Source organism: Cebus imitator, unplaced genomic scaffold, assembly GCF_001604975.1.
Source record: "Cebus imitator isolate Cc_AM_T3 unplaced genomic scaffold, Cebus_imitator-1.0 Scaffold362, whole genome shotgun sequence".
Classification (NCBI taxonomy): Eukaryota; Metazoa; Chordata; class Mammalia; order Primates; family Cebidae; genus Cebus; species Cebus imitator.
The window spans coordinates 422356-449225 of record NW_016107677.1 but is presented as its reverse complement, the minus strand read 5'-3'; the positions used below and the strand labels follow the sequence as shown (position 1 = coordinate 449225).

The 26870-nt window shown below is 35.1% G+C and overlaps 1 protein-coding gene and 1 pseudogene across 2 annotated transcripts in view; both read left to right on the top strand.

Annotated features, from left to right (window-relative positions):
• Positions 1-1674: 1674 nt before the first annotated feature.
• SLC6A15 (solute carrier family 6 member 15) overlaps positions 1675-26870 on the top strand; it is a 52902-nt gene continuing 27706 nt past the window's right edge. Inside the window, exons 1-2 of one of the 2 annotated variants that reach the window (XM_017506822.2) lie at positions 1675-2015; positions 23210-23682. In XM_017506822.2, the coding sequence (XP_017362311.1) occupies positions 23394-23682 (289 nt within the window). In that variant the 5' untranslated portion in view covers positions 1675-2015; positions 23210-23393. Of the gene's footprint in view, positions 2016-14758; positions 15005-23209; positions 23683-26870 lie in introns of those variants that run through there. The other variant, XM_037730803.1, reaches the window with a different exon arrangement.
• LOC119467989 lies at positions 21517-21670 on the top strand (annotated as a pseudogene).

Sequence of the window (26870 nt, the reverse complement as noted above, 5' to 3'; positions counted from 1 at the left end):
AAGCCCCAGGTGCTTAGTGAGAAGCTTAAAACAATAGTTTCTTTCTCCTACTTCTCTTCATTGGCATTGAGACATAAATTAGTATCAGTCATTACGGAGGGCATCACTCTACAAATATTTTGTGACCTATGCATATGCATTGGAATTAGGTATCAGACATTAGTGAAAAAGCGTGAGAGGGAAATAATTTAAGTACTTCTTGGTACTACTGTAAACTCTTTCTGTGAACATATATTTAACTTTGTTTCTCACAGATAAACCTAATCCTGATTATGCCAGACACAGCTCTCCTTATTTTCTTAATTTTCCCAGTTATTATTGATAATGTTGGTACTGTATTTTAGTTTCTTTATATAAAAAATGATATATACCAACATAAATATTTGCCGGTCACCAATATGTGAAGTAAAAAGCAAAAAGCAAAAAAAAAAAAAGTTCTAGAAAAGGTTTATTTTGGCTGGTTTTATTTTTTTCCTGTGGTGCATTTATCAAAGAGCATTTATTCACTCATGGCAGGGGAGAAATGTCAGGGGATCAAATCTAATTTAATTTCTTAACTTTTAATTTTTCAAAGTTAGGATTGGAAGAGAGGCTGAGAAAAAGCTCTCTTGGCTGCTATGAAAGCTAAGGATTAGTAGCAATGTTCTGACCTGAAATTTAGGTCTTGTGATTTCTTTCCAAGAGATTTTTCACTGCATGAAAAACCTGTCTGCAATGGCCTTATTATTTAATTCAATCTTAATTGGATACCAACCGTAAAAATCTAAGGAATTGTTGGAAGGCCTAAAAGTGCACATTAGTATTTTTTAATGGCAATACTAATCATCTGGAAGTGAAAAATGTACTTTGCTAAGTTACTGAACGTTTCTATCTACGTTCTAGGTTCATTTTGCATTTCTTTCCAATTTTGAACGTTTCAAGGACGGAAATTTTCATCCCTAGGGCATATGCACTGTTTAGGGGACGGTTCAGCCATTTTCAAAAGGAGGCTAAGCTTTGTGTTCAGAAATATATATTTTAGGAATTCTCCACGTGGCTTAATTATAACCATGCCTTGATTGTCAGCAGAGGTAAGTCAGACTTCATCTTTTAATGAGACCCCTTGGAAAAGATTCAGCTGCTGAGGCACCAGCACAGGATGGGGGGTGGGAACAAGCTTTCTAAAATGGCCTTTCATAACCTGGCGAGAATCACTGAGCGCTATCAGCCACCGCCTGAGGGAGAAGCCAATGCCCAGAGGCTTTTTCTTTTGCAAGAGATATACATGGCCGGCTTGGGGAGATAGGAAAAGGGTTCTTTGGGTCACCCATTTCTTCTAGTCCCATTACTGACTCTTAGAGAATATTCAGACCGTGCCAGGTAGGACCATGCCTATCATTCTCACCGAGACAAAAGCCAGGGGCGGGCAACTAGTATCCATTCTTTCGGCTGAGTGGGTTGGGGGAAGATGGGATGGCTGGAGGAATTTGTTTTGTTTTGCTTTGGAGCGGGCTTCCTCAGTTGCATCCCGCCGCTGGGAAGACGCCGCTGGGCAGCCGCAGTGGTCGCTGCATCACTGGGTTTTGCCGCGGGGAGCTGCAGCGCCCGGCCTAGGCTCCAGGCTACCCCTCCGCGCCCCGCCGCCGCCCACTGCCTACCCTTCTCCTCTGCAGCCTGTAGGCGGCCGCAGCACGGGTGGGCCGGGCACGTGGGCGCCTCCGTCACACCCTCACACATATACACACGCGCGCGCGCGCACACACGCATGCACACGCGCACCCGCACTCGCGCGCCTGTATCCCGTGCTGTTTCCCTGGCAGACACACAGGCACTCACGAGTCTCTCCTTGCTAGCCTGCAGGGCAGAGACCCCCAAAACCCAGCTCCGGGGCCCAGCCTAGGCAAGAAGCTGCTTCGCTACAAATAGCTCCTCTTCGGCCTCCGTCACAGCCACCTGGACCCTACCCTTTCGCGAGTGGGGCTGCTCCTGCCGGGACGTGGAGGCAGCAAGAGGCGCTTGGTCAAGACACCCTGACGGTAATGGCAAGCTCCTACGCTAAGGGCACAATTGGGGGTGAGGTGGGGCTCGCCATTAACCACCCAGGAGCCTGGGCACCAGCACTGGGAACGAATTGATGGATGGATGCCGGGAAGGACTCGCTGCGTCCTGGGCTGGGAGGAGGGAGGGCAGCTCAAAAAGCCCTGGGAGGGAGAAGCTGGGCTGGGCGAGCAACCTTCTAACTCTACACTTCTGCACAATCAGGGTGGGGGGTGGCGACAGGTTGCACATGTAAGGGGAAGCACATGGGTCGAAACGTGCCGCCATCCTTTCTTCCCGTCGTGGAAATTGCCCACGGCATCCCCAGAGACCTACTCGTTTCCAAGTCAAGTCCGGGTTGAAGGGTGGGGTCCGACACGGGGAAGTCCGAGAGGAAAGTTGGGAGGGTCGGGACAGAGAGTGGCGCGAGGTGAATTGGAAGCTAAATCTTGTGCAGGTGGGCGATGGGGCTGGGAGAGCAGAGCCTTATTACTCATTAGCTTCCGTTCGCTTTTGCCAAGGCAGAAGGCGACTTCCGAGGACAGAGTGTTTGCACGTGACCACAGTTCCCTTTTGCTTGAGGTATCCTGTGATAAATGGCCCGAAAGGGGGCCTTTCGCCGTGCGCAAGGCACGTGGCTGTTGGAGAAATCACTGCTCCTGTGTTTCTGCGCATCCTGGAATTCGAGAGTGTGGCGGTGAGGGTGGTGCTGCTGGGATTTTAAGAAGATAGGAAGCAGTTAGAAACCCAGACCGTTTCTACCTTTCTTTCACTGGGCTGGTCTGTGTGTGGCCGGGAAGAAGACTGTATTGAGTACAGGGAAATCCTTGCACTGTAACGTAGCACACCAGCCTAATCCATAAGAATGAATCAAGACGCCCGAGTCGTTCCGAGGGCAGACAAGACCCACCCAGTGGCTCAGGCTGAGGGAGCGGGAATTATTTTCCCTGAGCTGAGGAGCAGCCTTTGATACACATTTGAGGAAAGCAAAGCCCTTAGGGTCGCGCTCACCAGCGTACCGCTTTCCCTTTCCATCCTCCTCCCTCGCCGGGAAAGGCTGGAGTAAGACGGGGCGGGGTCCGGACTCCGGCACAGTGACGTGAGCAGTGTTTGGGTGCTTATGCAAATGAGACTGCGACCGTTTCTTCTGGTCTTGCCATTTTCCCCTCCAGATCTTAAAGGTAGACCCAGTCTTAGTCTGCACCATCCTTGCGGTTCATTACTTAAGAAGTATGGGAGAAGGGAAGGATTTGCTTTATATGCTGCCTTTGGGCTCCTCGTCGCCCATTCTGTAAAAACTATTTTCTACCTGTCAATGCCTGATTGCTTTTCCAGGATACCAGCAACAAAGTGTTCGCTTTGAGGAATTATTCTCTGCAGACACAGCCCCATCAAGCCCCTCACTCACCCAGCCTCATTTCTGCAAGAACAGTGCTGAAATGCAGACCTGCTTATGTCTTAGGCACCTAGTACTGGGCTTGTCTTGAATGTTCTTAATAAATACTTAATGATGAACTAAATTTTCTTTGAACAGTGTTAGGTTTTGAAGGGAAGGTGAGGGTTAAAGAAAGACACACGCAGAAAGAGGGCGGCTCAACAGCAAATGCAGGCTTTATGTCCAGCATAAAACCTACAGAAGTGGGGAACCAGCCTAATGCCAGAGCCCACTACCGGTTACAGGCTGGGGCAATTTATAGGTACGGGCAGAAGGAGTCAGAGCAGTGTGGATTGCTGCCCTTGTTGCAGTGGGATGTCGTTCTGATGTTCCGGTGTTCCTTGGACCTTTGTCCAGCAAGATATGATAGGGATGTTTCTTTAATTAGGCCTTTGTCTGCCTTGTGGTCAGGTGGTTAGCGGCATGTTTCTCACAACTGGAACCCCCTGTGAAATGTTTTGCTTTGACCAAGGTTTGCAAAATAGCAGGGAGCTTATAACATGGTGCAGTTTGGACTAACAAACAATATGTATTTTTTTTCTCTCATATTAAATTCAATATATTTGACTATCAAAATCAGGCGATTTTATTTTTCTGCGTTGTTGCGTTTTCTATTGGCATCATCAATGATCCATATATATTTGTTGGAGTAAAACATATCCCAACAAATTTGAAATGGAATTTATGAACCATTTTTCTCCAAATAAAGTTTTCAGTCTGTGTTTTTATTTAGGATGAGAGGAATTAATAGAATTTTTAACAAAGATAATATTTTACTGTTGATAAGCTTTTCTTTTTTCTGATTGCACATTAGATACTTGATTTAAAAATTATTTTATATTCTAGTATAGTTAACTCAAGATGTATTTTAATGGAATTAAGAAAGGTATTTATATATGTTTCTAGGAGCTAAGTACTCTATCACTCAATAAATATGAAATAATGCAGAATCTTAAAACTGGATAACAGTTATGAGAGACACCAATAATCAAATAAGATGACTTACTTGTCTACTGAAGCATTTAAAATAAGACAGAATAGTTACTAAAATCTAAAGTCCATATTCATAGTTATTTCCTTACCCAGTGATCATAGTTCAAATTATAAATATGCTTCTTCTGTCATAAAATAAAATTTGTATGTGAATAGTTACAATATTTGCATTCCTTTAAACTCTGGGGTTATATCATCTAGGTAATTGAATCATTTACTTAGAATGGCAGACTCAAAAGAGACCTTGGTGGCTAACAAAAGATCCTAAAAACTTTTCTTTCACTTCTCAATTGACCTCACACCTTGCGGAAGAGTATGTTAATTCTTATTACTACATCCATATGCATGATAGGATATACTAATATATTCCTATGCAGAGTAGATTTTGAAATGGTTTCTCAGAAGATGGTGTTAATAAAAATCCACATGCATAGTTGGATGCATGAACAACATTCAAGGTTACATAGCAGCAATCTTTAGATTCATTTCCACTTTGCTTATAACACCACTCTTCTGGCAGTCTTTAGTAAAAAAATTTTGATACATTTGTCTGCTTAAATAATAACTTTGACCAGTAGTAATCATCTCTTTTTCTGTGAACAACAAGCCCTAAGAATAGACTGGGATATAGGGCAATTTCAAATGGATAATGTCTCTTGACACAGGGCAGAGTTGTAAATTGTGTTCAGCCTTGAAGGTCACTATATTTCCTTGTGATTAATCTGCTAAGGTATCTTTTCACATAAGATTAATTGATTTTTATTTTTAGATAGAATGCATACTCTAGGAACTTTTCACCTATCCGATTGGCAAAGATCAAAGAGATTACTTATTATATAGAAGAAGGTAAAAGAAAGCAGGCACTCTCATACATTGCTGGTATAGTGCAAATGGACACAATTTTTATAAAGGGCTGTTTTGCAATATTTATCAAAATTATAAAAGCTCATATCTTGATCAAGCTGTTCCAGTTCTAGGAATTTATTCTACAAATATGGAGATGGAAGATATACAGAGTAATTTGTTGAAACATTTTAGTAGCAATGATCTAAATATATGATGTACCTATACCAAGGAATATCATATCGATTTTTTTAATGAAGCTACTACATTGAGATAAAAAGTTTTGAAGAATTTATTTGAGTAAGAAACTAAGATGTAGAATTATGCATATAGTAATAGTGTAAAAAGAAGTAGATTAGGGGGCTGGTGGGGAGAAAACACATATTAGCTTGAATATATGTCTTGTGTTTAAGTGTGTGTACACACACACACACATATATATATATAAGCATGAATATACAGAAAATATTTATGGAAGACTTTGATTACTTATTGAGAGGTAGAGATGATACAGTATATTCTAGGGAAAAAGGACAGGAAGATATATATATATATGTTTTATATATATATGTTTAATATATATATTAAAGTATACAGTTTTATATATATAAACATCTCTCATATATATATAAAACTGTACACTTTAATACCATATTATAGTGTTCTGTGTTCAAAATATAAATATATAAAATATTTTAAAGTGAAGACAGAGGCAAATAAACACCTTTGATAGAGTTCTATTCATTCATTAGATGTCATGAAATTAGTAAGGTGCAAAAGTCAGTGGGTATTTTGATGACTCCCTGATTTTTGTTGTTTCTGAATTTACAAGAAAGCTTCCTCTTTCAAGATTTTTTGTAATAAAATTATATTGGCTAAGGAGATTTAGAACTTGTTTTAACAAAGTTAGCCAATTATACCAGCAAAAAAAGCATAATTTTAAGAAAAAAGTCTTAATTTTGAGATGGGTATTGAATCCCATGTAGTTGTTAAGAAATAAAACAGAGAGTTCTTGTGAGCTCTTGACAAATTTCCTGCAAACATAACATTTTTTGATAACTGCATTACAGCTTCCTAATCAGAATATTGACATCGATACAGTCAAGTTACAAAAGAGTTCCATCACGTAAGGATTCCCAGTGTTGGCCTTTTATAACCACAACCCCTTCGCTCCAGTACCCAGGCTCTCCTTAACTCCTGGCAACCTCTATTCTGTTCTCTGTATTTATTTTTTGGTCATTTCAAGAATGTTATATGAATATAATCATACACTATTAAATGTTTTTGAACTGATGTTTTTTCACTCAGCATAATTTTCTGTAGATTAATCAAAGTTATGTATATCAATAATTTTTGCTGAGTAGCACTTCACAGTATGGATGTGCCAGAATTTATAACTATTCACCCATTGAATGACATCTGGATTATTTCTGGCTTAGGGTTGTTGTAAATAAAACTGCTGCGGCCATTCCTGCATAGTCTTTTGTGGAACATAAGTTTTTGTTTATCTGTGATAAATTAGAGCAATTGCTCAGTTATATTGTAGTTGTGTGTTTAGTTTTTAAATAAACCATCAAACTGTTTTCCAGGTTGTTTGTACAATTTTACATTCTCACTGGTAGTGAGTAAATGATCCATTTTCTCTGCATCCTTGCCAGAATTTGGTTGTCACTATATTTTGGCCATTCTGATAGGTATGTAGCAACATCTCATAGTATTTTTAAATTTGCATTTACCTAATGGCTAATAATATTGAGCCTCATTTCATGTGCTTATTTGTCAATCATGTATATTTAATAGAATATCTGTACCCATTTTCGTATTTTATTAATGATGGACGAGCTTTAAGAGTTCTTTGTATATCCTAAATACCAGTCCTTTATGATCTTCAAATATATTCTCCCATTCTTAAGCTTGTGTTTTCATCGCCTTAATAGGTTCTTTCACAGAGCAAAGGTTTCAAATTTTGAGGCCCTGTTTATCAATTTTTGTGTTGCTGAATCCTGCTTTTGTCATGTCTGAGAACTCTTTGGTTGATTGTAGATTTCAAAGATTTTATCTGATGATTTTTTTTCTTGAAGTTTTATATTTTCCACTTAAGTTTGTGATTCATTTTTAATTAATTTTTGTATAAGGTGTGAGGTTTAGGTTCAGGTTATACTTTTGCCTAGGGATGTCCAATTATTTCCAGAACGATTTGTTGAAAGAATTATTTTTTTCTCCATTGAAATTGCTTTGGTACCTTTATCAAAAATCACTTGGGCGTATTGTGTTCACTTCTTTCTGGGTAGCCTCTTCTGTTACATTCATTTTTGTCTATCCTTTCACCAACCTCATGTAGACTTCATTACTGTAGCTACATAATAAGTCTTAAAATTAGGTAGAATATTTCCTCCCACTTTATTCTTATGTTTTAAAATTGTTGTAGTTCCTCTAATTTTCTGTAATCTTCTTTATAGAAAAATGTCACTAGTATTTTGATAGGAATTTTATTTAACCATATATAAATTTGGGAAAATTTGACATATTTCCTATGTAGAGTTTTCAAATCTGTGAACATGACATGTCTTCCTATATGTTTAGATCTTCTTTCATTTACTTTATCAGCACTTTGTAGTATTCAGCAAAAATGTACCATCCAGGTTTTGTTACATTTTCATGTAATTATTTCATTTTTAGTGATTGTAAATGCTATTGCAGTTTTACTTTCTGTGTCCACTTGTTTATTGCTAACATATGGAACTATAAATGATTTGTATATGTTTAACTTGTATTCTGTGACTTCTTGGGACTGTTACTATAGAAGGTATTTTTGTGGGTTCATTAAAATTTATAATATAGACCATCAGGATGTCTGCAATATGAAAAGTGCAGACTTTCTTCTTTCTTGATTTATGTGACTTATACAGTTAGCCTTCTGTATCCTTAGGTTCTGCATCCACAGACTCAACCAAATGTAGATGTGAAATATAGTACTTGAGGGATGCTGGACACACAGATGAATGTGCAACTTGAACATCTGAGGATCTTGATATTTGTGGGAGGTCCTTGAACAATGCCCCTTGGACATGAAGGGGTGACTGTATTTCCTTTTACTTGCCTCCTGCCACTGCTTAGAAATTCCAATACTATACTGAGTAAGAGTGTGAGAGTAGATGTTTTTATCTTGTTTCTCATCCTAAAAGAAAAGCATTTAGTCTTTCACCAGTAAATATAATGTCAATTGTACATTTTTGGTAGATGCTTTTGATCAAGTTGAGAGAGTTTCCCTCTATTCCTAATTTTTGACATTTTTTAAAATCATAAATGGATGTTGAATTTTATATTTTCTGCATCAGTTGTTATGGTTATGTAATTTTTCCTTTAGACTGTTATTATTGTAGATTACGTGTTGATTTTTGAATATTGAACCAACCTTAAATAATTAGAATAAATCCTACTTGGTCATGGAAAATAATTCTTTTTATATTTCACTGAATTCTGTTTTCTAATACTGTGTAAAGGAATTTTGTGTCTATATTCATTAGGAATACTCATCTGTAGTTTTCTTTTTTGGTATGATCTTTTCCTGGTGTTGGTATCTGAGTAATACTGCTTTCATAAAATGAAATACGAATTATTCTATTATCTTCTATTGTCTGGAGAGATTGAGTAGAATTGTTGTTAATTCTTTTTTAAATGTTTGGTAGAATTTTCCAGTGAGACTTCTTTTGTGACAGTTTTAAAATTATGCATTCACCTTTTTATTGGTTATATAGCTATTAAAATATCTATTTCATATTGGCTAAGTTGTGGTACTTTGTGTTTTTTAAGGAACTGATTGGTCACATCTAAGTTACAAATTTTATGTTTTTAGAGTTTTTGTTAGTATTCTCCATGGTCATTTTGATGTCTGCAGATTTTGCAATGATAATATCTCTTTCACTTATGATATCCAAGGTGCCTTAAGCATGAAATTTACTATATGCAGCTTTACATATGATTGACAAAATGTGGCTTTGAAAGTTAATACCTATTTTGTGCTTAAAAGAAAATCACTGTGTGTATTTAAACAACTAAAACACATATCCTCTACATATATCTAGCCGCATTGTGAACAGATTATTGAACAATATCTTAAATTTCAATAAAGTATGTATAATTTTAGTTAATGCCAATACGTAATTAATCTTATCAATAGACAAATGTTTCATGTATCTATTGTTATAAAACAAACCATTCTACAACATAGTGTCTTAAAAAAATAGACTTTTTAACTCATTCCTCTGTGGGCTGGTTGGGCTTATTTGGGTGGTTCATCTGTTCTAATTGGTGTTAGCTGGCAGTTCAGCTAGGGCTAGAATATCAACATCTTTGTTCTTCTGCTTGGAGCTTCACCTCTGATGTGGTTGCTTGAGACTCTCTCTCTCTCCCTCTTTCCCTTCCCCTCTCTCCCTCTCTTTCCCTCCCCTTTGTCTCACTCTTTCCACATGGGGTTTCTAGCAGGAGGAGTAGACTTTTTACACAGTGCCTAGCTTCCAAAAGAGGGAAAGCAGAAACTGCCAAGCTTCTTTAGCCTTGGAACTGACATAGTTTCACTGCTTCTGCCTTCTGGTCAAAGCAAGCTCAAAGTTAACCCAGATTTAAAAGAGGAAAACAGTCTACTACAGCAAATAACTATAAAAGATCAACATTTTCTGAAGATATGTGAACAAATAAGACATGTTGAGTGCCTTTAAATTAATATTTTTAGAAAACATAATATAAATTAATTTAAATAATAGCATATGCCTCCTAAAGATGTGTCCAGTTCCTACTCCCTGACATGTATAAATGTTACCTAATTTGAAAGAGAGGTTTTTGCAGATACAGTATTGAGATGAAGATACGATTTCGTAAGACCCAGATAGGCCCTATATACCATGGCAAGCATCTTTATAAGAAAGATGGAGAGGAATATAGACTCAAGTAGAAAGAAGTAGGCAATGTGACCACAGAAACGGAGAATGGAGTAATGAGGCCACAAATTGAGGAATTCCAGCAGCCACCAGAAGCTGGAGAAGGCAAAGTTCACACTCTCCCCTAGAGCCTCCAAGAAAATACTGACCTGCTAACGCCTTGATTTTGGTTGACTGAAACTTATTTTGGATTCTTTGGTCTCTAGAAATATGAAAGAATACATTTCTGTTGTTTAGAATCATTAAATTTGAAGTAATTTTTTAAAGAAATCTTCAGGAAATGAATATCATGCCTAAGTCTGAGGTGTTCTTAATATGTTAATAAAACTTTGTTTTAAAAATACTTGTCTATTTCAGAAATCTTTAAAAGACTTTTGAAAGATTGTCTATCTTTGGTTCACAGAAGTCAACAAAAATATACTCCAATTTATGTAAATTGCTTTATAATTATAATTAATTTGGAAATAATTACAATTTCACAGAAGGGTGCACATGGAGGTCTGCGCACCATTTACTCAACTTCCCCACCAGTTTAACATCTTAGATAAGTTATAGTACGCTATCAAAACCACCATATTGGTGTTGGTGTAATCCATAGTATGTCTATGTTTATGGCTCTATGCAATTTTATAAAATATGTAGCTTTGTGTTATCCCTTACCACAATGAAGATAGTAACCTGTGCCATACCATATGATTCTCTCCTGCTACTCTTTTATAAGCACACCCACTCACCATCCCCATCCCCAGCTCTTCAAACCATGAATATGTTGTTCATTTCTATAATTATGTTCACAACATAATTATGTTATTTCACAAATGTTATATAAACAAAATAATTATATGTGTATTTCTTTGAAATTGGCATTTTTATATATTTTTTCACTGAGTATCATTTCCTTTAGGTACCTACAAGTTGTTGCATGTGTCAATAGTTTTTTCTACTGCTGAGTGGTTTGAATGTAGCAGAATTTAACCATTCACCCATTAAAACACATACTGGTAGTTTCTAGTTTTTGGCTGTTATGAGTAAAGCAACTATAGATATTTGTATACAAGTTTTGTAAGTTTTTAATTTTTCTTTGATTTATCCCTGAAATGTAGTTGCTGGTTACTATGAGAAGTCTTTATTAGTGTTAAAAGTAACGAAGTTTTTTTCAGAGTGGCTGTACCAATTTTCATTTCTACCAGCAACATTAGTTTCTACAAATCCTCACCAACATTGGGTGTTATTAGTCTAAAACAAAGTTTAGCCATTCTGATAGGTGTGTTATTTATAGCCCACTTTTGGAATAAAAACGTATATTTATTGAAATATAAATTGTGAGTTTGTATTGTTACTTATAAAAAATGTTACCTTCCTTTTGATTGGTTTTGTAATTATTTTTTAGCTCAATGCAAAAATTTTACATAAAGGAGAAAATAATTTGCAAAATAAATTTTAGGTTGAATTCTGTATTGTTAGAAATATCTCATATTATCAAGATTATTATTTCAGTATTTCATCAAATCTCTTGATAAAAATATTTTTCCTCTGTGATTATAACATAACTATAAACTAATCAGCATATGGTGACAACATTTCTTGAGCATTACAATATGGTCCAAATTTTGATTTTATTCAGATGGTCTTTATTTTTGTTCTATATTGGAAAATAGAAAATTGCATTTAATTTGAATCTGTAAAGAATTTAAAATTCCATATTCAGATTAGTTCATATTTAAATAACACTTTTTTTTTTCAGTAAAATTTTAAGTTGCCAAAGTCAAGGAGATAATTTATTGGTGTTCTAGTACTTTATTATAGAATACTAAGCTTGTGGCAAATGCCAAAAATTAGCCAGTGCAGATATATTTGTTTGAGTCATCCATCATAGTCAAATGCAGATACCTACCTGCAATTTCAAGTGTTTGCGTATTTTCACTGGAAATGTTAATTAAAATTTAATATAATTTCAAAAGAGATTGTAACAATAACTTGGGAGGTAGAAAGTCTTGAAAGATGGAACAAGAATTGCAGAAAGTATTGAGTTAATTTTGTAGGGAACATATTATAGCAATATTGGTCAAGACAGAAAGAAAGAAAAAGACTTATTACCAATATCAGTAATTAAAAAATGAGATAGGATGATGAATTCTATACATGTTTTTAGAAACTGTGGAATATTATAGAGCACTTTATGCCAATGAGTTTGGCACCTTAGATGAAATGGACAAATCCTTCAAAAAGATGGCTTACCAAAAGTAACATAACAAGAAAAGGAAAACCTTAGTAGCTATATATCAATGAAATACATTGAATTTTTAATTTAAAACATCTCAGAAAGAAAACCCCAAGCCCACATGGTTTTATTAGTAAGTGCTGCCAAACATTTAAAAAAGAAGTGAAACTAATTCTACACATATACTATTAGAAAATAAAAGAGAAAAAATTTAAAGCTTTCTAAGACACCACCAAAATCAGAGAATCAAAATAATATATATATATTTATATTTATATATACACCCACTTTCCCATGAATGTAGTTGCAAGAAAATCTGTGACAAAATATAGCAGATTTATTTTAGTGATATATTAAAAAGGTAATTCATTATGATCAAGTGAGGTTTATCTCTTAAATGAAATATTGTTTTAAGGCACAAAAGCAGTGAGTGTGATACTCCATATCAATAGATGAAGAAGTGATATGGTTATCTTAATAAAAGCAAAAATTATTAGTCAAAATTTAATACAATAATTCAAAATAGAAACCTCACTGAACTAAGAATAAAAAGTAACTGCTCTAAACTAGTAAAAGGATCTATTAAAAAAATCCCCAACTAACATTGTACTACTTCCCAAATAACACTGAGACATTTGAAGTTGTCTGCCTTTAGCATTTCTATTCAATGTTTTGGTGGATGTCATAGGGACATGGATGAAACTGGAAACTGTCATTCTCAGCAAACTGACACAAGAACAGAAAATCAATCACTGCATGTTCTCACTCATAAGTGAGTGTTGAACAGTGCAAACACGTGGACATAGGGAGGGGAGCATCACACACTGGGGTCCCTTGTCAGGGGCTAGGGGAGGGACAGTGGGAGGGATGGTGGGAAGGGATAATGAGGGGGAGAAATGTCAGGTATAGGTGATGGGGGGATGGAGGCAGCAAACCACCTTGCCATGAATGTACCTATGCAACAATCTGGCATGATCTGCACATGTACACCGGAATCTAAAGTACAATAAAAAAAGAGAAAGAAATTAAAGGTAAACAATTGTAAAAATGGAAGTTAAATTATCTTTATTTACTGATGAAATGATTTTGTAAGTGGAGATCCACCAGGGTCTTAGAAAGATACAAAACTTGATTTAACATCTTTGTGGGCAGAAGCCTATATGAAAAATGTTATATTCCATATACAAGCAAAATACAATTACAACCTGAAACTAAGAAAAAAATTTACAATCATACCCTAAACACAAACTAATTAGAGATAAATTTAACAAAAAATGTGCAAGACCAATACATTGAAATCTCTGAAACATTGTTGAGAGAAATTAAAGACATGAAATAAAGAAATAGATATACCATGAATAGAAAAAGATATACCAAGTTAATAGACTAGAAACCTCAAAATTTTAAAGGTTGTTGCTCCCCAAATAGATCCGTAAATTCAATGTATTTCCATTTTAAATTCGAGTAGGCTGTTTTTTGTGTGTGCGGTAGAAATTGTCAAGCTGATTTCAAAATGTATGTGGAAATAAAGGAACCTAGAATAGGTGAAATGATCTTGAAAAAGAACACAAAAAGTAAAATGATTGGGATTAAGAACCACTGAGTTGGAAATTTATTATCATGGTTTAAAAAACTTTAGGATCTAGTTTTAAGTGCTTCTAGATTTGTTTTGAAAAATACATGAAGGTAACTAATGCAATACAAAAAATGAGATAATGAGAAAGACGTAAATATAAATGCAAATTTAAATAATATAAAGTTCCCAACATATTTGTGTATTTATGTTCATATACATGGATAGGTGAATGGAAAGATAGCAGTAGTTTTTGATTCATAATTGGTGTGTCATTTGGGGTTCTTTGCAAGCTGTAGAAACTGATGCTGAATAAGAGGCAAAAAAAAGTAATACTGGCAGTCACAGGAGCTCAAAGAAAAATGGGGTGCTTGGCAATGAGATGGAAAAGGGCAAGAATGAAAATAGTTCTGAACACCAGGAACCAAGGTCCATGACTACGTTAGTATTTACAGCCTGAGCATAATGCCTTTGATGGGATTGGATGACATGCTTACTTTTTGATCTCTTTGTTCTTCTCCTCAAGATTCAAACTCCAGGGAGATGGAAACTAAGCAAATGTTGAACTGTTTTCTTGAAAGATAGGGACAGTATTTTTTTTTTTTCCTGTCTACTCATGCCTTTTGCAGTAGGGTTTTGTTACCCCTTCCATCAAAAAGTAAGGTTTATGTCTCTACTCTTGAATCAGTATGGACTTAGGTTTGAGGCTTTTTTTGGCCAATGAGGCATTAGCAAATGTGAAATACAGGGAGGCTTCAGTAGCACTTGTGCATTGGATTCATCTTTATTTGGCTACAGCTGGAAATCTGAGCTACAATATGAACAAGTTGTAGCTTGCATTTTGGAGAGATTACTTATAAGTGAACCACAGTACTCCAGCTCATAGCCTGCATTTTGCTAGAATGCCAGTTTGATGATATTGGATCACCTCCCTGGAACTGACAGATTGCTGCAGTGCAGGACCCGATTCAAGAACAACTGATCATGTAAACCTGTCTCACACTGCTGATTCAAAGAATCATGAGCAAATAAAATTGTTTTTCAAAACCGCTAAATATAGAGGTAATTTGATGTGCAAAAATGGATAACTGATATAAAAAGCTGTGTTAAGGAGAAAGCAAAAACATGTAGCATTGGCTCTGGACTTAATATTGTCCTTAATATTACAGAAGGATATATAACAAATCAGTTACAATATAGTCTTAGTGTGGTGATAATCATAATAATAAAAGAGTATATATTGAAACCTCTCAGTGTGCTGACATTGACCTATGCACTTTATTAGTAGATAAGTATATTATTGTTCTCATTTTGTAAATGAAGAAACTGAAGCACAGGGTAGTAACTTGGCCAGGGTCGTAAAACCGTAAGTGATAAAGTTACTATTTGAACTCAGTCTCTTTCTAAAATCTATGTATAAATGTTTGGCACCAATGCATGTCTATTCGCATTAAGACATTGATTCTTATAATATCCTATTACAATTAAGAAAGATTATATGAGAACGTAAAGAGATTGAGGTCAGTATACTCGTTTACATTGTAAGTTTTCATGCTTTTTTTTTTTTTTTTGTGGGGGAGGGTGCGGGTCTTGCTCTGTCACCCAGGCTGGAGTACATTGGCATGATCTTGGCTAACTGCAACCTCCATCTCCTGGGCTCAAGCGATTCTCGTGCCTCAGCCACTCAAGAAGCTGGAACTAAAGGTGCATGCCACCAAGCCCGGCTAATTTTTGTTGTTTTTGGTAAAGATGTGTTTACACCATGTTGGCCAGGCTGGTCTTTAACTACTGGCCTCAAGTGATCTGTACCTCAGCCTCCCAGTGCTGGGATCATGGGCGTGACCACTGCACCCAACCCAGTCATATTTACACAATATCTATTACTTTCTGCATGAAAAATGAGCATATTTTAACACTTTTAATTCTTTTTTTCTCTTCTCATTTCGATTTTTATTTTTATAATTTAATTTATAATTGTCCCCTCCACATAATTTCTATAAAATATAAACCATACCTCCTTGCTTAAATTAAAGCCTACGTCTATTTTTTAACATGCCTTCTCTGTTACTGAGATCTTTTACTTTGTTTTCTCTCTTTGGCTAAATTTTATGATTATGTAGTCTTTCCCTTCATTTCCACTTCTTCATCCCATAGGGCTCATCAGTTCTGTCATGCATAGGAATATTTGCCTGTGGCTTTTATAATTGGAATACAAACTAATTGGGTATAAAACTGAAAATAATATATTTTTTCTCTTAGTTTTTATAGAAATTAATGAATATTATGAGATGTTTTTAAACTTTACCTTTCTACTTCTGCTTTAAATCCCTAGGGATTCTTTATCTTAGTAATTTATCAGTGTTTACTCTTCCATATTATTATTATTTGCAAATACAAGTCTTTAAGCAAAATCTCTGCTTTTCTTTTAGTATTTTGTGTTTTATTAATTCTATTATTGTGTTTGGCTATACCAATTATAAGTTTGCTGGATTACCTTTAGCTGGCTTCTGTTTCCATTAGCTTTCTTCTAAATTACATTAAGATATTTATATCTTTTCATTTCTTTTTTGTGAAGTTTCTTTACATCTGTCCTCCAAGTCTCAGCTATAGTTTCCACTGTTTTGTTTGTTTGTGTGTTTGTTATTACTATTTTTTTGAGACAGAGTCTTGCTCTGTCACCTAGGCTGAGATGCCATGGCTTGATCTCTGAAAACTCTGCCTGCACCCTGTGTCTCCTGGGTTCAAATGATTCTCCTGCTTCAGCCTCCTGAATAGCTGGGATTACAGGTCCCCATCACCACACCCAGCTAATTTTTGTATTTTTTTTTTTTGGTAGAGAGGGGGTTTCACCATATTGGCCAGGCTGGTCTTGAGCTCCTGGTCTCAAGTGATCCACCTGCCTCAGCCTCCCAAAGTGCTGGGATTATAGGCATGAGTCACCATGTCCAGCCTTCAGTTGTTTCTAATGTGATTTCTAATCCTATGATGAATTCTCCCATTTCTTGTGTTCATCCACTTACATTTTTGTTTCAGTTAATCTTTACTTTCAATTCCATGAGATTTGTTTTAAATAAATGATATTTTTGTAACTCTGAAGCACATTGTTTCTGGGTATATATTTATATTCTGTATATGTCTTTTGCTTATGTTTCTTCCTCTTTCAACTCTCACCTCTATCTCTCCATTTTCATACATGTATTTTTCATTATTTGAAGCTACTCATTTTGAATAGGAAACGTTTTATATTGGAATATATTTTGGCATGGAAAGTAGTGCCATACAAATAGAGTGAGCTGGGGAACTCCATATATATTTTTTTTATTATTATACTTTTAAGTTCTGGGGTATATGTGCAGAACATGCAGGTTTGTTACATAGGTATACATGTGCCATGGTGGTTTGCTGCACCCATCAACTAGTCATCTACATTAGATATTTCTCTTAATGCTATCCCTCCCCTATCCTCCTAACCTCCCAATAGGCCCCAGTGTGTGATGTTCCCTTCCCTGTGTCCATGTGTTCTCATTGTTCAACTCCCACCTATGAGTGAGAACATGTGATGTTTGGTTTTCTTTTTCTGTTCTTGTGTTAGTTTGTTGAAGGTGATGGTTTCTAGCTTCATCCATGTCTCTGAAAAGGATGTGAACGCATCCTTTTTTTATAACTGCATAGTATTCCATGGTGTATATGTGCCACATTTTTTTTTATCCAGCGTGTCATTGATGGGAATTTAGGTTGGTTCCAAGTCTTTTCTATTGTGAACAGTGCCACAATAAACATACGTGTGCATGTGTCTTTATAATTGAATGATTTATAATCCTTTGGGTATATGCCCAGCAATGGGATTGCCGGGTCAAATGGTATTTCTAGTTCTAGATCCTTGAGGTATTGCCACACTGTCTTCCACAATGGTTGAACTAATTTACACTCCCACCAACAGTATAAAAGTGTTCCTCTTTCTCCACATCCTCTCCAGCATCCATTGTTCCCTGACTTTTTAATGATCACCATTCTGACTGGCATGACATGGTATCTCATTGTGGTTTTGATTTGCATTTCTTTAATGACCAGTAATGATGAACTTTATTCATGTTTGTTGGCTGCACTAAATGCCCACAAGAGAAAGAAGGAAAGATCTAAAATCAACACCCTAACATCACAATGAACTGAACTAAAGAAGCAAGGGCAAACAAATTCAAAAGCTGGTAGACGACAAGAAATAACTAAGATCAGAGCAGAACTGAAGGAGACAGAGACAGGAAAAACCCTTCAAAAAATCAATGAATCCAGGAGCTGGTTTTTTGAAAAGACTAACAAAATAGATAGATCGCAAGCCAGACAAAACAAGAAGAAAAGAGAAAAAAGTCAAATAGACACAGTAAAAAATGATAACAGGGATATCACCACTGATCCCACAGAAAAACAAACTACCATCAGAGAATTCTATAAATACCTCTGTGGAAATAAACTAGAAAATCTAGAAGAAATAGATAAATTGCTGGACACATACACCATCCCACGACTAAACCAGGAAGAAGTCCAATCCCTGAATAGACCAATAACAAGTTCTGATATTGAGGCAGTAATTAATAGCCTACCAACAAAAAAGACCAGGACCATATGGATCCACAGCCAAATTCTACTGGAGGTACAAAGAGGAGTTGGTACCTTTCCTTCTGAAACTATTCCAAATAATACAAAAAGAGGGAATCCTCCCTAACTTGTTTTATGAGGTCAGCATCATCCTGATACCAAAACCTGACAGAGATACAACAAAAAAGAAAATTTCAGGCCAATATCCTTGATGAACATCAATGCAAAAAATCTCAATAACATACTGGCAAACCGAATCCAACAGCACATCAAAAAACTTATCCACTACGATTAAGTTGGCTTCATCCCTGGGATGCAAGGCTGGTTCAACATATGCAAATCGATAAATGTAATCCATATATAAACAGAACTAATGACAAAAACGACATGATTATCTCAATAGCTGCACAAAAGGACTTCGACAAAATTCAACACGCCCTCAAGCTAAAAACTCAATAAACTAAGTATTGCTGGAGCATGTCTCAAAATAATAAGATCTATTTATGACAGACACACAGCCAATATCATACTGAATAGGCCAAAACTGAAAGCATTTCCTTTGAAAACTGGCACAAGACAAGGATGCCCTCTCTCACCAATCCTATTCAACATAATATTGGTAGTTCTGGCCAGAGTAACCAGACAAGGCAAAGAAATAAAGGATATCCAATTAGGAAAAGAGGAAGTCAAATTGTCTCTATTTGCAGATGACATGATTGTATATTTATAAAACTCCATCGTCTCAGTCCAAAATCTCAAGTTGATGAGCAACTTCAGCAACGTCTCCGGATACAAAATCAATGTGGGAAAATCACATTTTCAATTTAGATTTATTCTCTGAAAGACAGATTGGCAAATGTTTTCAGTAAAGAGTTAGTAAACATGTTAGGCTTTAAGGTCCCTAACAATAACTCCGTTGTTGTAGCACAAAATCAGCCACAGCACTATGTAAATCTCTGGGCCTGGATACATGCCAATACAATTTTATTACAAAATACAGATGATGGGTTGTATTTGGCTCATGAGCAATATTTTGTTGTCTCCTGCTCTATCGTGCAGTTGTAGATAGGAGGCTTTTACCAAATAATGATGAGAACAAGTATTACAACTCTTCGGTGCAGATGAAGTGCAGTTGGTGATACTTTGTTCCTCAGTTGATTATCTGTCACAAGAATGAATGCTGCTAACTTGGCAGAGGCTGTGCTGTTACTTGAAACTGATTCTACTACTGTCCATATAACCTATCAAACACTGATAATTTACCACCCTCTCTCTCTTACCAGACATTTCTGTTCATTTCTTCTTCTATTCCCAGATGCAGCATTTTTGGCAGTTGTCAACCTCTCTTACTATTTTCTTTCTACTCTATGTTTATGGACTACATTTATGGACTAAGGTTTTTAGGCATGCTTTTGGAATTTAAAGAAACGCCTATCCTTCAAGAAAGTCACTCTTAAACATTTGAAATTGATCTGGCTTCCAAATTGTTGTTGCTTTATTTAGTTTTAATCTCTTCAGAAACGAAATTTATTTATTTACTTTTGGCTTTATGAATTCTGTGCCCAAGAAGTTAATTCTTATGTTCAGTGAGTGCATGGTCTTGGGGTTAAACTACAAACAAAAATGAAAACATCTAATAGTGCAAAATACTTGTTTAGTTATATGATCTTATTCTTTAAACATTTCAGTTCATTCATTCAACTTGACAAGTTTAAACATTGATTATATGAGGGTAAGATAAACAAAGTCATTCTCAAGGCAATGACTTACTTTCTCCTAGACTTATATGTTACTGTGAACATTTTAATGTTAATTACAATACTTCCACTATATTCCTACAACCACCCCAGACAGACCAAGAAGTGGGAGACAGTAAGAAAAATAAGATAATAAGAAAAGAAAGCTTATTTTATTTATAATATCATTAAGTATTCATTATTTTCTTTGCTTAGAAAAGGAGTTCTTAATGCACGCAAATGCCCATTTTAACTCCCTTTTTAATAAATGTTATATAAAGTTTGGCTGGGGTTGTTATTATACAATATCTATAGTATATTTATATATATTCAAAGTATTTATGATATAATATTGCACTTAAAATTTGTCTGCATTAGATGCTATTTTTAAAAATAGAAATTATGACCTTCAGGTAGTCTGATCAGAATTTTTAAGTGTAAACTTTGCCAAAGGATATCTTACATAAATTGGTGAAAATTGGTCACTTGGTAAGTAAAAAACATGCAGCAGTAGCCAAAGGTATTACCTTTTATTTTGATTTTTTTGTGTATTTTTTTCTGCAAAGAATAGAAATGTATAGAAGAAATATAATAATTTCTTTAAAAGTTTGGGGGTAGATTCATGGTTAACACTTTAAAAATTTTTTTCTTTATAAAATGTTGAGTGCTTTTACTATAATAATATCTCTAAGCTTGGATACACTCCTTTTCTATCTGTATGGAAAAAGCAAATGGAAGAAGAAACCAATGTTTATTGTGGGAACTGAGTTAAGAGAGACATAACTACCAGTTTTTACACAACTAATAAGTTGTAATGCTAGGACACAACTCCAAATTTGTCAGATGAAAATCCATGCTCTTATCTGTATGTCACTTGTTACTATGCCAACACATTTTATCTTTAGATAGTTTAATAAATGTAAACCTTTTTTCTGGATAATTCATGTCTTACAAATCACAATTTTTTTATATATCAGGTCTTCTTCCAGCAAACACTATCTAGAAAGTTTACTTATTTCAGTTTTTCAATGGCTATATTTATTAACATATTCAACTAATATTTATTGACTTGTGGGGAAAAATAATGTAAATTAAACAGACACAACCCCAAATCTCCTGAATTATTTTCATATCAAAACCTTGTTGGTCTCTTTAAATTAGTCACTGTGATCGCTTCTCAGCCTTTTCACTAAGATCAAGTGTACTATCTGTTTTTATCAGTTTAAAATAATCACTGTGGGAAGTTTTTCACCTATTCTAGAGATGTGTCTATCACTGAAAATATTTTGGGAATGCATCTCTTTCACAATTTTCTAAACAGTTTTCTCTTAATTGTCACCAAATCCTAAATGAGTAGTGTTTGCTCTTAGGGTATGTCTTTTAATGTTACGCACAACTAAACATCATCCTAGCCTAAAGGCAACAAATTAGTTACATAGTCAATTAAAAAATTTTCTTTCCATTGGGTTACCCAACATTCTGTCTTGCTCACTAAGATTATAGATTGAAATATGACAGCTGTTTTCTTTGACTTTTAATGTAAATCTAATAGCAGTTCTCTTAAGAAATTCTATTTTGTTCCAGAAATAAAGGGCAGAGTTCTTGGGCTACCATTTCAGAAGCTTCCTGATCCAGCTTTGAACACTCATATGTTTATTCACTTTTAACACAGACAGTGTTGCTGGTCTGCAGACATGTGTTGTATACTTACTTGGTCTGTGTCTGACTGGGGAAAAGGATAGGAGATGTAACATGCAAATAGGAAAAGGAAAAAAAAAATCCCAATGTGTTTGCAGTTTTTCTTGAGCTGTTAAGAGACTGATCACATATATATTGTGCATTTTTACCACTTCTCATCTCATTTATACTTTTCCTTATGTTTAGGTATGACCTCACTCCATTTATGCTGAACTCTAATTTTATCCAACTTTCCTGATCTTTTCTGTTGTAATGATGTTGGGTCATTTAAGTTCCACATTATGGTATTGTTATTTGATATACCTTTCTTTCTATTAAATATAAGATCCTTAAAAACATGCTCTGTACATTTCATTGATTATTGTATCACATAAAGCCCCATCACAATAAATTCAAATGGGTTGAGTGTGATGGCTTATGCAATATAATCCCAGCACTGTGGGAGGCCGAGGCAGGATCTAGCTTGAGCTCAGAAGTTCAAGACCTGCTTGGGCAACATAAAAAAAAAAAAAAAAAAAAAGGAAAACTAAAATTAGCTGGATCTGGTGGCACACACCTGTAGCTACTTGTGGGACTGAGGCAAGAGGATCTCTGGGTGAGGTACAGGCTGCAGTGAGTCCTGATTGTGCCATGGCTCTCCAGCCTGGGTCACAGAGAAAGACCCTGTCTCCAAAAATAAATTAGATTAAATTTTTTAAAAGAACAATTAAATGAGTAAATGATGAATATTTGAACAGAAGAGATTGTATATAAAACAAATTTACAGAGTTGGTATGCAGTTGTATATACAATTCTACAAGGAACAAAATCAGGGATATATAAGAAAAGATCTGCTTTAGTCAGGGAGGAAAATAGAAAGAATTAAGAAAAAGAGTCATAAAAGTTTAGTTACTAATGAACAGATATTCATTATGCATTGGAGTATATCTGAGAGTTTTGCAAGAAGGAGGAAATTAGCTAAGAAGATTGTATTTGAAGCTCATATGTGCTTTACAATTATTATAATTACAAGAATATTAAGCTCTGAAAAGCTAAAAACAATTATATGTTTTATACTCTGTAGAAAGACTTTCTATCATAAAAATGAACAGAAAAGAATAATTTGATATTTTAAATATTTTTTCATCATCAAATATCATCATATTTCAACTTATAATTTTACAGGTACCTACAGAATATTGGACATACGGATTCAGAATCCAGAAGACTTTATCACCTGGAATCAAGGATTTATTTGGTACCTTCTTGGTCTTCATATCAAGTAACATTGTTTCAAAAAACAGAATTAACATATTTGCCACAAAGGAGTTTTTTGTTTTTTCTTTAATAATACTTCACATACTTTCCAATGCCTAAAAACAGCAAGGTGGTAAAAAGAGAATTAGATGATGATGTTACTGAGTCTGTCAAAGACCTTCTTTCCAATGAAGACTCAGCTGAGGATGCTTTTAAGACAAGTGAATTAATTGTTGATGGCCAAGAAGAGAAAGATACAGAGGTTGAAGAAGGATCTGAAGTTGAAGATGAAAGACCAGCTTGGAACAGTAAACTACAATACATCCTGGCCCAAGTTGGATTTTCTGTAGGTTTAGGAAATGTGTGGCGATTTCCATACCTATGTCAGAAGAATGGGGGCGGTAAGTTATTTTTTTAAGTGATAAATTACTGTAGTAAATTGCAATTGGATGTCTCAAATAGCTCCTATTATTGCTGTAGTCTTATTATTTTTGAAACTTTCAATTCCGTTGTAAAGCTAGGGAAACTTCTTTGTGGGAAGTGAGCCCAGATTTGTTTTTGGATTAGGTTTCTATAGGAGCAGATGGGCTTGCTGTGAATACTCAGGGATTCCTTAAGGGTAACACATTCTCAGATTCTTTCTCTGGAAGCTATAAACATCTCTGAATTACTGACTGGAACTTTTCTAACACATATTGCATCATTTATGCTTGTCAATTATTCCCTTTGAAGAATAACCTAAAGCTTCTGATAGATGACAATACTGGTGAAGAAAAACAGAATTTTCTCTCCATGATTTATTAATTCTTAAGTTGCCTCACTCTTCAAAAAATAAAAAAGATATGTAATTTAGAATAATTATGATCATCAAATGCTGATGAGGATATTTAGATCACAGTAGAAAGAATGTAAACAGATACATAATGCTAGATATTCTTCATCCTTAGGCATTTTATATATTTCATTTCCAGTTCTATGATATTTTGGGGCAATGTTCAGTTTCAAAGAAAATTTTAAAGAAATTAGCAACCTAAATTATCTGTAACATCATTGATATTCTTGCTATTAATATTTGCATTTGTGAATGTAATTATAAAGGCTTACTTTGCAAAAATTATCTTAGAAGTCTATGGAAAAAACTTTACAAAGGGGAAAATTCTTTATATTTGATGATAGTTTAATAGTACACCAAAATCAAACTGAATTTAACTAACATTGGGTTGAAATGTTATTATCTATGTATATGAAATATTATTTATGTATAGTATATGCTGTTAAAATAAGTGTGGCTAAAATGAGATATTCCATAAGTCATGCATTTCAGGACACGAAGTATATAAATAATATTTTGGTATTTGATTCTAGTTTGTGATAGTTTTATTGACTGGACAAAAATATGGTTTATTTTTAATGTAGCTGTAATCTACAAACCCTACATCAAATAATATAATATAACCCATGCATATTTAAATTTTTTGTTGGCCACTGAAACATGAAACACTAAGATGTTATGGTGACAAAATATGTTTAAGATATCTTTTACAGTATTTAATACAAACAGGCACAAAACAAAAGGTTTGGAAAAAGGTTTGCCCATTTGGCAAATCTGCTTGAGAGATAAAGATTGCTAAATAGAGTCAGTGATGCACTATGCATCCCTATACTGAAAAGCTCCTTGGCTAGCTGGTAACGTCACATATGAATTATTTATCAAATCAGCTGTAAGCAACTATGTACTATCCTGCTTTTTGTTCTTAGACATGATTCCATTTGCCAAGAGAAGCAGAAGATAAATTCTGGTTTTGAGACTTTTTTACCCTGTAAATCTTATTGGCCACACTGTTAAGGAGAATGGCTGATTTGGCTGAAAAGTCAGATTGACTTCCACTACGTACAACTTCTATCTTGGTCAAGAGTGCTAAAAGATTTTATATTTAGTATGGTTCTTAGCAAAAATGGCTCCTCCTTCTTATTTCCATGTGTTAAAAAAGTCAAAATATCTTTTCTAGTATTATTTATTTTCTTCTAAATGGAAATATGAGAAAGCAGTACTGTACATACTATAAAATACCAATTGATTTTTCATTTCAGAATGGTTATAGTACCAAAAATTGTACTCAACATACAGTACAGCATTGGGTCTTCTAGCTGTTGGAAGAATATCTTCTGACTAAGCAACCAGAAGATCGTCCTCAGCCTCAGGCTATAAAAATCGTATTCATGAATCATTTAAGCACTTTCTGAATAACAGAAAAAGGTATTAGAGTCAATATAAGTATATCTGCCTAATGATATTATCATTTTAAAGCACAATGGTTAAGCATAGTAGGTGGTATAGCATAGAGGCTTCCAGATCAGGTTTTAAAGTCAATTTGACTGTTTGAAGCCTGGTTATTTTTCACACTAGCCATGTGACCTTTCACAGGCTACCTCATTTGCTCAGGCTTAGTTCCCACTCTGTAATATAGGGTTAATAATGGCATCCATCTCCAAGGATTCTTGTAAGGGACAAATTAATAGCTACATGTAATGTGCTTGGAAATGTAAATGTTCAAATGTATATATTTAAAGCATAACACATTTATTTAATCATAGTCTTACATGACATGAAAACTTTCAGAAATGAAGACACAAAGACTAAGGGAAAACTGTCAGTTTTTATACTTAGAGTTTGTGAAGAATAGGCAGTCATGTAGAAATGTGATTGGACAAAAGAGTGTGATCTAATGAGAACAGACTAAAGGAAGAAAATGCAGCGAGTCCTGTCTGTTCAGATTCTTTTTGGCCTCTGGAGTAGCATTCCTTCCTCCTGGGTATGAAATAGGAACCCTCTGGAATGAGGATCTTCAAGGGAGAAGGGAGAAAATGACATTTCTAGATGTTGAGGCTTGCTTTGAAGAAGAGGCATTCTAGTTTCTATCACCCATCTTGGGGGAAAAGAATTCTTGTTTCTACGACTTGTTTCAGGGACAAAAAAAGAGTGGGAGAAGGAATAAAAGAAGAGGCAAGGAAGTCTTGGCTTCTGAAGTCCTTCCAATCTCCCTTAGTTCAAGGTACTCAGCATGCCAAGGTGCCATGCTTAAAAAAAATATTTCAATAAGTTTTTGTGTACAAGTGGATTTTTGTTATATGAATGAATTATATAGTGGTGAATTCAGAGATTTTAATGCGCTCCTCACCCAAGTAGCATGCATTGTATATAATATGTAGTTTTAAAACTCTATCCTCCATTTCAACCTGTCCCTTCTGAATCTCTAAAGTCCATTACATCTTACTGTATGCCTTTGCATACTTATAGCCTAGCTCCCACTTATAGGTGAGAACATAAAGTTTTTGATTTTCTACTTCTAAGTTACTTCACGTAGAATAATGGCCTCCAGCTCCATTCAAGTTAATAGGAAAGGCATTATCTTGTATCTTTTATGACTGAGTAGTATTCTGTTGTTTATAATACCACCTTTTCTTTATCCACTCATTAGTCTATGGGGACTTAGGTTGGTTCCACATCTTTGCAATTGTGAATTGTACTGCTGTAAACATATGCGTGTAAGTTTGTTTCTGCTTTTTGCTTCTTCTTTTTTTTTTTTTT